General features: G+C 40.2%; 1 protein-coding gene across 3 annotated transcripts in view; it reads right to left on the bottom strand.

Moving 5' to 3' along the window:
- The window catches only part of DDX46 (DEAD-box helicase 46), a 54,865-nt gene that overhangs the window by 17,418 nt on the left and 23,471 nt on the right, over positions 1-13,976 (bottom strand). For all 3 annotated transcript variants that reach the window (XM_054975655.1, XM_054975656.1, XM_054975657.1), the window contains 11 exons: positions 12,363-12,514; positions 11,960-12,073; positions 10,127-10,292; positions 8,480-8,600; positions 8,024-8,199; positions 6,866-6,987; positions 6,135-6,213; positions 3,501-3,583; positions 1,383-1,547; positions 442-604; positions 155-348 (listed from right to left, as the gene is read on the bottom strand). In XM_054975655.1, coding sequence (XP_054831630.1) covers positions 155-348; positions 442-604; positions 1,383-1,547; positions 3,501-3,583; positions 6,135-6,213; positions 6,866-6,987; positions 8,024-8,199; positions 8,480-8,600; positions 10,127-10,292; positions 11,960-12,073; positions 12,363-12,514 — 1,535 coding nt within the window. The remainder of the gene's footprint in view (positions 1-154; positions 349-441; positions 605-1,382; positions 1,548-3,500; positions 3,584-6,134; positions 6,214-6,865; positions 6,988-8,023; positions 8,200-8,479; positions 8,601-10,126; positions 10,293-11,959; positions 12,074-12,362; positions 12,515-13,976) is intronic.

Raw genomic sequence — 13,976 nt, 5'->3', positions numbered from 1 at the left:
TAATCAATGAGAATACAGCCATCAATGTCATAGTTCTGCTTCTTAGGTCTCTAGAGGGAATGGAAATATTCCACAAACCTTGTGTTGCAAACCATCTTAATAAGCCATCTTAATCAGACTATAGTTTTTGACACATAAGAAAAATGCTACATACTTTGTTGCCTGCTCGTCCAGTTCTGCCCGCCCTGTGTACGTAATCCTCATAATGATTGGGACAACTGTAGTTGACTACAAGCATGAGGTGTTTTACATCAAGTCCTCGAGCTGCTACAGATGTGGCCACAAGAAGTTTGCATACTCCACTCTTAAAATCATTGATTATGCTGTCTCTATCATACTGATCAATACCTGAAGAAGACAACACACAACACTGATGCTGGGGAACACTTCAAGTACTTATTATTCCAGTCAATCAGCTAATAGTTCTGAAGAGTATAGTACCTCCATGAAGTGATAGGCAGGGATAAGAGGCTCTCATTAAGTCTTTCAGCAATCCATCAGCATGTTCTTGCTTATCTACAAATATGATGACAGCTCCTTTTTCCTGATAATGTCCCAGGAGTTCAAGTAGCTTCAAGAACTTGTTCTCCTCTTCTATGACAATCTAAAATAGCAGCATAGAGAACTGCTTTAACTAGTCCCCAATTAGATGGACCATAAAAATAATTAACTTAGTTTGTAATATAAACCAATTCAATTCAAACATTTTGGCATTCACATATAAACATTACAATCCTATAAATTTTGGCTTAGTTTCTGAAATGCAGTATCTACTACTTGATATATCATTTGACCAATTATCCAGTTGATATGCAAGATTCCACGCTACACTACCCATACTTAGCTTTTGCTGCTTTTCACTAATATATGGAGCCTTGCACTAGATCCAGCATGGTGTAGATGCCAGAGTGTTGGATTAGGATCCTGAAGACCCAGGTTTGAATCCCAACTCTTGGACCAGTCATTATTTCTCAGCCTGAACTACCTCACAGGACTGAGGATAAAATGAAAGAAAGGAGAATGATGCTGCCAGCTGCTTTGGCCTCCATAGGGAATAGAGCAGGGTATAAATATATAAACAGATACTCTTCTTGCCGGAGCAGTACATCTCAATTTAGCAGGATGGAGTTTCAGAACTGAACTTTCTAAATTCCACAATTTAAAAAAGAATTATTTTTTTTATTGTTAGAGATAATGGAAATTTTCAATGAAGAACCAAGAAATCATTATTTTTTTCCAACTGACATACTTTAGGGCTCTATTTCTGCAAACTAACCAGAGGAGAAATAAATGATATAGATCATATTATAAATTATATATATCCATTATAAACTGCTGGTCATAAAAGCAGGAGGTACAAGAGAGATGCCTCAGCAACTTACCACGTTCTGTTCCACATCAGAACAGACAACACTTCTGCCACCAACCTGGACCTCAATTGGCTTGCTTAGTATTCGACGAGCTAAAGCCTCCATGGCTCTAGGAAAGGTAGCAGAGAACATAACAGTCTGGCGATCAGGTCTTACATTGTCTACAATACGCATTACCTATTGTAAGGATAAACTTGAGGTTACCATCAAGATCCTTAAATTATTTGCATTTTAAAATAAAATCCATGTATTCCACAGGGAAATGCTTCAACATGCTTCTGCTTTTAGTCCAGTGGTGGCCAACTGTTTCGGTAAGCATGTTACTAGTGTTCTCTTTGTTTGGTATATATGTAAACGCTTGTCTCAGATACCTTGGTGCAGCTTTGTATCTTTCTCAGTTAACTAGGGAGCAAGCAGCTGAGCATGCCTCCCTATGACATTGCTTTATTTATAAATATTATATATGCTGATTATTTCTTTATACCCCACCTTTCCCCCAAAACAAAAAACTCAAGGTGGCATATATAAGGTTCCTGGGAAGTCTCCCATCTATGAAATGACCATAATCAAGCTAGTTTAGTTTTGGGAAAGCTGCTGTATCCAACCACTCCTCAGGCCATACTGATGCAGTAATTTGAGTAGGCGTGTGCACGGAGGTAAATATTCGGTTTTCCTGCTTCTGTTTACCTGAAGCAGGAAAATGATCCACTTCGGCTTTGGAAATTTAAATTGCTTCTGTAAATATTCGGAGCATACCGAAGTGGGGGGAAAGCTGTCTCCCAGCCCACTCCTACATCTCCCACTTAGCCCCCCCATCCCCCACCCCCACTCACCTGTCCTACGGAGCAGTGGGGAAGGCCACAGCTGGCACCTCCGCCACCACGGCAGCGGCAAGTTGGGCAGTGGGGAAGGCTGCAGCCACTGCCCGTGCCTCCTCCTCCACCACTGTGGTGGCCAGAGGGGCAGCGGGGAAGGCTGGAGCTGGTGCTTCTGCCAACCCACACTGCCTCTTAAAGCAACGGCCTGCGGAGTGGTAGGGAAGGCCAGAGCTGGCAACTCCGCCACCTGCACCACTGCCTGCACCACCGCGGAATCCAGCTGGGTGGTGAGGAAGGCTGCAGCACTGCCTCCACTGCAGCAGCACCGCAGCAAAGGGCCAGGTAAGTGGGGTGGTGCGTGGGAGAGAGCCCTTTAAAGTTTAAAGGCCCCAAAGCTTTCCAAAGCAATACGAATTGCTTCGGGAAGCATGCTGGCCCCAATTCAGAACTCCCAAATCTTTACGGATCGGGTCCAATTTGGGCATTTATCCCAAATTGGATACCCGAAGCGCACACCCCTAAATTTGAGTAATGTCAAGAACCTGTTAATCCCATGGCAATCTGAAATAGCAACAGTGGACACTTCTATTCTGCCAACACTTATAATTATAAACTATCTGCTAGTCATTAGGGGTGCAACCAAAATTAGTACGTTTAAATAGAATGATGCAGATGAGGAAACGGGTAATATAGGACTACTCAATGAAATATTCCTAGACTAATTCTGTAGCAAAGGATTGCCTGAACTGCCAATATGTTGTGTTGTTATCAGATTTACAATACTGCATCCTCCTTAATGGGTGACAAGGCCTCTTTAATCTATTTCTTTCAATACCCACAGTCCCAACGAGTTAAGGAGGAGGCAGCAAAGACACAACCATTGAGAGGAAAATCCTCTTGATTTTGTTCATAAACGACCATGATGGAAGCCATACCAACTAATAGAGATGTTGGAACAAGTTCATATTTTGCTTATAATTCCTTATAAATAAACTGGAGAGCCAGTATGGCAGAGTGGTTAACAGCACAGGACTCTAATCTGGAGAACTGGGTTTGATTCCCTACTCCCCCACTTGAAGCCAGCTGAGTGACCTTGGGTCAGTTGCAGCTTCTAGGAGCTCTCTCAGCCCCACCCACCTCACAGAGTAATTGTCGTGAGGATAACAACATACTTTGTAAACCTCTCTGAGTGGGCATTAAGCTGTCCTGAAGGGCGGTGTATAAATCGAATGTTGTTGTTATTGTTATTACTACTACTACTACCACCACCACCACCACCAGCATTGTGCTTCTTAGTTTTTTCAGATCTCACCTGAGGCTCAAAGCCCATGTCGAACATTCTGTCAGCTTCATCAAGGACAACATACGTCACTCTCCGAAGATTTGTCACCCGGCCTACGGACAGGAGAGAGAAAAACAAAGGGAAACAGAATAAATCTAAAGCCTATTTTTCTCAACTACAAATATAAATAAAATAGTACAGATTCCTACTAGCATCTAAATAATATTTAGTTTAGAAAAATGATTCACTAAATGCCCTCACTCTTCCAGTAACAATATGGGAATTATTACTTTGTCAAACTCCTCTCTTGCATACCAGCATAGGGGAAGAAGAACCTGTAAAATTCAGAAAACAGCCCTCACCAAAACACATCATAAAACTAAGACTGAGGTGAAGCAACGAGCCACATCAGCCATTATCTGAGAGCGCCACCTAGGAAAAAACATATTAGAGATTACAGCGCATGTGTGGAAGGCAAAGTTCAAGTGCTAACTGAAGAAGCCTTAGAAAAATCTCGTATTATAATGTGAAATATCTATAATGGGTGAAAAATCTAACCATACTGAAAGCAATAACAGCTTTGTCACACAACGAATTTCTTCTACATAGTTGTGGATAATCACAGAGTTCTAGATAATTGCTAATGAGTAGTATATATAGAATTGTATAAGCACAACTTCCCACATCTATACACACAGGTTAAAAACTAGTTAAACTAGTTGAACAAATATAGTACAATCCCAAGCAGAGTTACACTCTTCTAAAGTCAATGGCCTTAGAAAGGTATAGCTCCACTTAAGGTTTCACTGTCCAAAGATCAACAATCAGCCAGCCATAATGACAACTGGACCTATGCAAAATAAATAGTAATCGATCTTAAATAATTACTTCGTCCACAAAGATGCATACAAGGATTTTGCAGAGTAAAAGTAGTTCAAAATGTATTTGAGACTACTCTTAAATGAAACTATGTATGACCTGGATAGGCCAGGAGAGACTGATCTCGGCAAATCTCAGAAGCTAAGCAGGGTTGGCCTTGGTTAGTAATTGGATGGGATACCTCCAACAAAGACTGGAGTTGCAGAGGCAGGCAATGGCAAACCACCTCTGTAAGTCTCTTGCTATGAAAACCCCACCAGGGGTCGCCATAAGTCAACTCTGACTTGAGGGCTGGATTTTATTTCATTCATCAATGCAGTGGTAACTCTAGAAAGTGCTCCAAAGATTTGTATATTATAGCAGAAAGTACTTCCATGCACGTTGCTGGGGGTGCGCAAGGGGAGGGGGGTCCTGACGTTCTCAGAACAGCTGCTGTGGAGGTACAAGAGACTCTCTTGTGTGGCATAGCAGTACAAATTAGCAACACTCTCTCCAAATAGAGGAATGTACTTTCCAGTTATGTGGGATTTAAGTTCATGTAATTTGGAACTAGGAGCCTGAGAATTCAGCAGCAAAAGCTTTGAACTTTCAAAACTGGGGAAGAATAATGAAAACCCAATACCTTAAAAGCAGGGCTTAGGAATGTTTCCCAAATGCTTGTGTTTCTCATTCTACTGTTTGTCATGAAAAGCCAAGAAGACAGAAAAAACACAAGCCTTTCCCACCTCTCTGAATGTCAAGGGAAATAAGCAAAACACTCTAGTCTAAGGAAGCAGGGAAGTGAATGATGGCTACAGATTCAAAGAGGATGCTTTCATTCTACACTGGAAGAGCATCCAATTGGCTTGGTTAAACCTTACTTCAGCAACTATTATTTTCAAGCAAGGGGAAGACTTTTTTCAAATCTAGAACAGTAAATGCTATCTTAACATGACATTTTAGAGTGTGTCATTACAGGACATTAAAAGATTTTTCATCTTCTCATATATCTATATATCTATATATATCTATATATCTATATCTATATCTATATCTATAAGTGATATGTCAACATCTTAATCCTCAAAATTTAACATGGCAATATTTTCATAATTCATCTCTTAAATGTATACGTTACTTGTGAACAGCATTGATGCACCTACCTTTGATGGCTTAGTCTTGGAAGCACAGCTCTATGATTCTTGAAGAGATTTTCCCCACAGAAGTCAAATGTCAACAGTTTAGTAGGTGTTTGGAAGCACAATATTTAAACAAATTTTCAAACAAACAATCGGGCAAGCATGCAACATTACAGTAAATAATTATTTTAAAGCTGCAATATCTTGGTTTAGTTTATTCATTTTTTATCAAATAAGATCACCTAGTTTCATATAATAAGTTTCAGGTATTAAAATCATGTAGCAAGTTCCTCTTAATTTGGAAATGGAGAACTAAATTTCTTTAGACAAAAATGAATTGTTCCATCGCAGTAATTCTAAAAAACTGCAGGCAGGAAGCATTACATCTAAATAAATGATAGAAATACTTAACCTAAGTATGCCAATTTTTAAGTCAAAAATATAATATAAAGTACATGTATTTAGTTAAACATTGACAGTTGATTCGTTTCTGTCCTTCAAAGAATTCTTAAGATCCCTTCCAAAAGGCACTGAAATGAACCACTTTATGACTACACATACCATATTAGATATCACAGCTTCAACCAACATAAAGACTCAAAACAAATGATAAAAAACTCTTAAGCTTATGCAAATAAGAATATTAATTGAAAAAGTCTGTTCTTACCGTTATTAGCTGCTAACATGTCAATCATACGGCCAGGTGTGCAAACAATGATTTCAGCACCTCTTTTCAGTTCAGCTATCTAGTTGAAGAATAAGCAAAGGAAGATATTTAAAATACTTATTTCAGCATAATAACAACAACAACAACAGCGCTTATATACCGCTCCTCTAGACAGATTAGTGCCTTACCCAGAGTGGTGAACAAATTAGTGTTATCATTATCCCCACAATACAGCTGAGGAGCTGGGGCTGAGAGGAGTGGCGTACCCCAAGGCCACCTACTGAGCTCATGGCAGTAGTAGGATTGGAACCAGTAGTGTGCTGATTAGCAGCCGAACCACTTAACCACTGTGCTACAGCAGCTCTCTCAGCATAAAAGGAGCTGAGTTGTAAATATAAAATATATGTTAAACAGACTGACAAAATCTCAGTCTGGAGCTTATATTTCCTTGAAGAATGTGGCTTGGGTCATCTGAGTCACCTATAATACTTTGCAGACACCTTACTAAAGTGCACCAGCGATGATCTATAGCACACTGTGATCCTGAGAGTGTAGATTAACCTGTGGATGGCTCATCCTGCCATGCAACCTCTTTTGCATACCTCAGTTGTTACAACTTATAAAACATGGCCTGACCCAAATGTGAAACTAGGTAAAAAACAATTTATTCAAGTTCTCAAGTCTGCATGCATTAAACAACAAAATTTAAAAGATGGGCATTGTCTACCCACCTGCTCACTTATTCCTGTCCCTCCATATACACACACAACTCGAAGCCCAAGCGGCTTTGAGAACTTCTTGCATTCCTTCGTAATCTGTAAAGCGAGTTCTCGAGTAGGAGTCATGATGACAGCTGAACAGAACGAATATTAGAATTGTGATAATGCAAATCATCGTAATAAAATTGTAATAATAATAAATTGTAATAATAAAAATCATTTACTTTGCATGCATAAGGTCTCAAGTTCAATTCCGGGCATCTTTACATAAACGGATTAGGCAGATGATGTGAAAGACCTCTACTTAAGACTCAGGAGTGCCATGGGCAGTCATAGTTGACAATACTGACCTTGAGAGACCAACAGTCTCACTCAGTATAAGGCGGCTTCATGAATAAGGCCAGGACAATGAGGGACAAAACAAACACAATACAGATATGGTGCTCAGAATATACACACACAGCACTGAGCCAAAACGCTGGTATTTTTCCCTTTCTGATAAATATAAAACAATTAGCAAATGTACTTCATACAGAAAAGGTTTCGCTAGTCATTCACGCCTTAGTTATTAAGAAGCAAATACTGTAGCACACTTTGAAGAGTGCCCACAAGGTACAACTAGTGCAGAATTTGGCAGCCCAATCATTAACTGGGGCTAACAAGGAGTAATATAGAATAAGTTATGTCACAACTTTATAGGTTGCAAGTATGTGTCCAAGCACAATTTAAAGCACTACTTTTGGCCCCTAAGTGGTCTAGAACCAGGAAACTGAAAGGACCCTCTCCTTTAGGAATCTTCTTGCATACTAAAATCTGCCTCTGAGGCCCTTCTACATGTGACACTGGTGGATGGCCACATGCCACAGGATCATTCAAACAGTGGCACCTCAGGGAAATCTGTCTTGTGATTTTCATTCTCAGATAAAAACAATTATGTTGGTTTAATTGTTATTTAAAGTCATCTTCTCTTTGTAACCTGAGCCTTAGCCCAAAGGTAGTATACAGAAACTTTTAAGCAAACAAATAAAATTTATTTCATTGAAAGGCATTTGCTACCAACAGAGGTGATAGCAAACTAGTTCATTTCTGGTTCAGATTTGACTCACCAAAAGTTAACCTACACACAAAAACATGGTTTGCAAAAGAACTCCATAATCAAATCATCTGTACCTATTGGACCTTCTCCTTCTTCTAATGGCCTCTGATCCATAATGTGCCTGTACATGGGCAACAAAAAAGCAATAGTCTTCCCACTTCCTGTTTTAGCAATGCCGATTAAATCACGTCCATTCATAATTGCAGGTATAGCTTGAGCCTGGATGGGGGTCGGCTTTTCATAGCCATGCCTTAAAGGGAGAAAAAAATGGTTTATACACACAGCATACTGATCTTGAAAAAAAATTCATATCATGAACATAAAAACATAGCATTGCATTTGTATAATTAGTGATCAAAATAGATCAAATAATTAATTTCCTACAGTTACCCTGTAATTTTTCACAAGCATAGTTCTAAGGTAATTTTTTGTACAGAGATCTTCAAAAGTAGCTGCAAATAACAAGGACCATATACAGAAAGCATCATATACATCACAACACAGCACTATCCATTATATTGCTCGCTTACTTTTTCAGGGAATTCAGTATTTTCATAGAAATGCCACACTGCACCCAAGTTTTGATTGGCTTGGGACATCCTTTACCCTTGACAGTAATTCCTTCCATTTCCAGTCTATATGCATTCACCTCTGCAAAACACAATGAAAGTAAGTATACTAAGCATTTTTCTGCATTAGTTAATGCCTCCTTCTAACACAGTAAAAGGAGATAAAAGCCACCTGCTCCTATGACAGAGGAAAGAAGATCAGAAAGCACTATCATTTTTTTTCTTTGTCCTAATGGAAGGTGACAACTTTATATTCTCACCATTACAAATGAGATGACAATTGTGAAAATGACTGGTAAGTTACTACTGAAATCTTAAGGGATCAAAATGAGGAAAGAAAGGCTCTCCAACGTCCAGGAGCATTCATTCTTTTGCATAATCCCTCGTCCCTTCCCATAGCTAACAGGAGAACAAACAAACATTACCAGTTTACTGAAAAGTCAAGATTCTAAATGCTACATGCAGAACTTCTACATAAATACCAACTGAAATATAACACAAAATTCTGCTCAGTAGGAAAGCTGTCAGTTGGACCCAGGAACAATGGACAGATGCCAGGCTGCTGCCTCTTCTCCAATGGCCACAGCAATGAGAGCTGGAAGCTGGGAGGAGGGCACGTGTCCTTCACTGGATCTGGAACCAGACATGTGCATTTTTCAGATTCTCTCTTCTGCTACAGTGTCCCAATCCTGCAAAAAATTCCTCTCCAAAGTTGGGGGACCTTCTAGAGTGCTCTCCAGTGCAACATAGGGTGCATTAATTGAAAGAGGAAACTATAACTCTTCAATACCATGAAGTGCAATTAAAAGGGGTTCATAGAGGGGAACTACACGAGACGAGTTACATGAATTTGTGTAAGTGAAAAAAAATTTGTGCATTCTTACATTCACAGTGCCTAGCCAGTCCACCCACCATGGTGCCCTCCTGTAAAGCAGCCTCAGTGTGAACTGTGCTTGGAGGACTGAGCCCAGGCAGTGCCGGCTGGCAAAAAAGCAAGCAAACAGCCCTCTCTTTCCCATCCTCATGCACCAAAATGAGGTGTAACATGGGATGCCATCCCCCAGTATTGAAGGACATGGGATAAAATTTGTGCCCATCTGTCCACAGGTCTGAGAGGTGCATGACTGCATGCACACAACACTAATGGGAAAATACATGTAAGTTTGCATGCTTGCACCAACTTATATAACTTGTGTTGCATACTTCCCCTCAGACACAAATATTCCCTATGTTCTCCACAGCCTCCCAACAGCCCCTTCTCACTTGTAAAAAGTTGGTGAAAAGGATTCAGAGCACCTACATGGACAAAAAACAATGCAGGGTGCAGGGCTGCAGCAGGAGGAATTGCCCTTCTCTGCTATTTATGTCAATAACCTTCTTAGACCTGCACTAATGGCAAGACAGCCAAAAGGGGTAATTTTGCCTGCTTCACCCTCTACAGTGCAACTCTCTGTCCTGCATGGCTTTTTGTTCATGCATGTCTGATGACATCAGGAGGTGCTGGTGATGGAGAAAATGAGAAATATCTGCTTCCACAAGCACCACATAATCACACTCTGGAGGAGCCAACTAATTATATTTAACATTAGTTGCTTTGTGCGTAATTACCTTCTTGAGTCATTTTAGCTAGTTCTGGAACTTCAACATAGAAATTTTTCCTGTAGGGTTCATATTCAATCTTCCCATGATCAACAGGTTCCAGTAGTTTCCTATGTTTGGTCTGATAGCCTGTTAATGCCGTCTGAAGGTCAACCTCCTCCTCTTCAGAGGAATACTATTGAGTAGTAAAACCACAAGTTAAACATTCACAGAAAGAATCTGCATGGTTCATTTTTATCACCATCACTTTTCTTGTTCAGAAAATCTCTCAAAGTACTGGCTTTACCACTCACTTTACCACAAAATCGAATACAGTTGTCCCTTCATTTACAGACATTTTCTGAAGCGCTCTCTAACAAGGATCTGATTAGGTCACCATCTCTTCATAGAGAATACATTATGGCAGACTAAGAATCTAAGCTTCTATTCCAGTAACAGGAAGATTAAGAAAGTTTTTCAGTGCTTAGTAGGGCTTTTTTCTGGGAAAAGAGGTGGTGGAACTCACTAGTATCAAGTGTGTGCGCGTGAAGTGCACGCATGCTCCCAGGACCGCGCAATTAAATCACTTCTAGGAAGTTACATCATCATGCAGGGCTGAGCCACCCCCCAGAGGATATAAAAACAAAAGATAAGGAGGCCAGGCTAACGAATTAGAAACAAGCTGGTTGGGTTTAAATGCTCCTAATGGGGAAGAGACAGAATGGATTTGGGGCAAGGAGGCAAAGAGCGGGCAAGGAATCAGAAAGGGTGGGTGGATTGATCAAGAGATTTTCCGAACAAGAAAAGTGATGGTGATAACCCTCTTAACCCATTCTCCATCTTTTTACCTCCTTGCTTCAAATCCATTCCCCCCTCCAATCACTCCTCCCGTTTTTAATCCACACACCCATTCTCTCTCTCTTTTCCTCCCTCTCCTCAATCCATTCTGTCACCTTCCCCCTTGTCTCTTTCCTCCACCTCCTGTCAGTTTTTCCTTTTTAACCCACCCACCCATTCTCCGTCTCTTTTCCTCCCTACTCCCAGCCCATTCAATCTCTTTCCCCCATTATGCCCCCTCCCCTTCTCTCTTCTGCTGGCCAGGCAGCAGAGAGCAGGGGGGGGATTTTAAAGTTTTAACTTTAAACTCCCTCCCTTTCTCCAGCTGACTGTCAGCAGTCAGCTGGAGTAAGGGAGGATTTTAAAGTTTAATGGTCACGTGATCATTTTCTAGAGGTGCCGGAACAGCATTCCGCCGCATTCTGGCTGAAAAAAAGCCCTGATGCTAGACAGAAGGGCTTTAGTTTCCTAAGTGTTGTCTCCAACTTCCACACCTGCTGTTTTCTGCAGTCGTAACTGTGCTGGCAGCCTATCCTACTATAGATCACACTTCCTCCCTCCTCCAGTACCAAACTACTTGACAATATTACTTTTAAACGGAACATGTATATACATATACACATGCAGAGAGTGACACACATGCAGATATAGAAGGCTGTGTGCACGTGTGTGTGTATACACACACACATATGTACATGTATTTGTGTGTGTGCATATGTATATGTATATGTATATGTATATGTATATGTATATGTATATGTATATGTATATGTATATGTATATGTATATGTATATGTATATGTATATGTATATGTATATGTATATGTATATGTATATGTATATGTATATGTATATGTATATGAGAGAAATATACATAATTTGCATGATTCCAAAATATAGACAGCCTAGAATGGTCAGGTTCATAGAACGAAATGAGAGTCTATTACAGTTAAAAAGTTATCTGAAATGTTTCCTTGCTTTAACAAATAAACACCCTCTTCAATCAATCAAAGCCATTTTAGTTACCTCCATTGCATCTTGGTCATTCACCATGAGCTCTCCTTTTTTCTTTTCTGTCTCTGGAGATGCTTTTTTGGTTTTAACCACAGTAACTACTTTAGTAACTGTAGGCCCAGTTTTCTAAAAAAACAAATGGTCACAATTGTAAAAAAAACTTACAGAATTCAAAAGCATCTTACATAAAACTGACCAACAACATAATAGTAACCATTCTTCTGAACAACTAAATTTATTCGTTTTGATCCCGCATCTTCAAATTTAATTCTGACAAAGGCCTATTTTAGAACAGGCTTTAATACTAAACATTCTGTATTCAGGGAGTTCTTTTCCAACCCTTGCTTCATATTCTTTTGCTAAATGGTAGAGCATATTATCTGCAACTCAGAAATCCTAAACAAAAGAAACGTACCTTTTCACTTCCACCTCCACCTTTCACACTCCTCATATTAAATTTCTTGACCTCCTCTTTGACTTCTTCCATGTATGCATCTAACGGATCCAGTTCTTCATCTTCAATTTCATTACCTTCTTTCTCCCCTTCTGCAGTTTCCTCATCATCATCTAATGCAAAGAGAGGGGGTTTACAATAGTTTTATTTAAAACGATTGTAGATACACATATTTTCATAGATACAGCCGAAATATTTTGCATGCAGAACTTAGAGGAGCAGAAACGAAAATTGGACTTACTGTTAGGGTTTCATCTCAACAGCAGAATGGAAGATATTTAAAAATGGATATGTTCCCTACTTGCTTCACAGGCAAAGCTATGCAAATTACTTTTGCATCACTTCCACATCCAGCTAGGGGGCGAGTCCTAGTTCATGCTTGTCAAGCTTTGAGCTGAGAGGAATTCCTTCACTCTTTAGCAGAAACCTCATTATTTGAAAAGTTGTACCTTTCTACTCCCAGAAAACTCCTCCCGTCATATGGGAGGGAGGGATACTTTCCCATTCCACTGGTGAGAAAACACTCTCACAGTAAGTCCAATGTTTCAATCTCCATCAGTGGTGAAAGGTATCCAAAAGTGAGATGTTTAAAAGTTGAGTCATCCCAGGTGGGTAGTTTACAGACTATGGGAGGAATTACTGGGGAAACATTAGCTAGAGAATACTCCTGCCGAAGGCTTCATTCACAAACCCGGAAGTGTTCAATTTAGAGGCTGATATCCAGGTTGCAGCTCTATAGATTTCTGCAATCAGAGCCTTGGAAAACAAAACCGCCAAGGTGACTGCTGCCCTAGTACTGTGCTGCAACTCCTTTGGGAGAGGGAAGCATTGGACTACATATGCTAAGAAGATAACAAGCCTTAAATCATCTGGATACCTTAGACCCCATGGAAGATGGGCTGAAGTATAGCAGTCTGTGTTTTGGATGGCCTCTGTGCAGTTTATGTAAGCCTTCAGTGCCATTGTTTCTTCTCTGAGTGAATGAGCCATGGGCAGAAGGATGATAGATGGATTTCCTGGTCCTTATGAAAGGCAGAGTTTACTTTTCCTATAAAGGAGGGGTCTCCTTCCACAAGGATTACAGAATACCTGTCTTCCAAACTTAACAACCATCAGGAAGGTCATCCTGAAGGATAAAAATCCTAAATGGCACTGAATGGATTGATTCAAACACTGTTTGGGTGAAGGCCTGCAGAACCTCGTATCAATCCCAAGAAGGCAAATGGTGCCTTGTTGGGGGGTTTAGATTTCTCCTCTGAGAAATCTTATAATGTGGGCATGTAATGAGAGCTGCACCCTGCTTCCTGTGGAAATAACTGTGGGTAGGGCTGCGACTTGTCATCTCATTGTGTTAGGATGCAGACCCTGAAGAAAGTCTTCACAGAAGAATTGTAACACCTCCCTGATCCCAAAGGAGGAGGACTAACCTTTCTGCAGCACCACTTGCTGAATGCCTTCTATGTTGCCTCAAACTCTGTTGGTGAAGGGTTTTCTATATGTTAGCATGACAGCTATAACTTCTGAAGGGTATCCATACTACTCTAGGGTCAGCCTTTCAACCTCTATGGGAAGAGC

Source organism: Eublepharis macularius, chromosome 4, assembly GCF_028583425.1.
Source record: "Eublepharis macularius isolate TG4126 chromosome 4, MPM_Emac_v1.0, whole genome shotgun sequence".
Lineage (NCBI taxonomy): Eukaryota > Metazoa > Chordata > Lepidosauria > Squamata > Eublepharidae > Eublepharis > Eublepharis macularius.
This window is presented reverse-complemented; position numbering and strand designations above follow the sequence as displayed.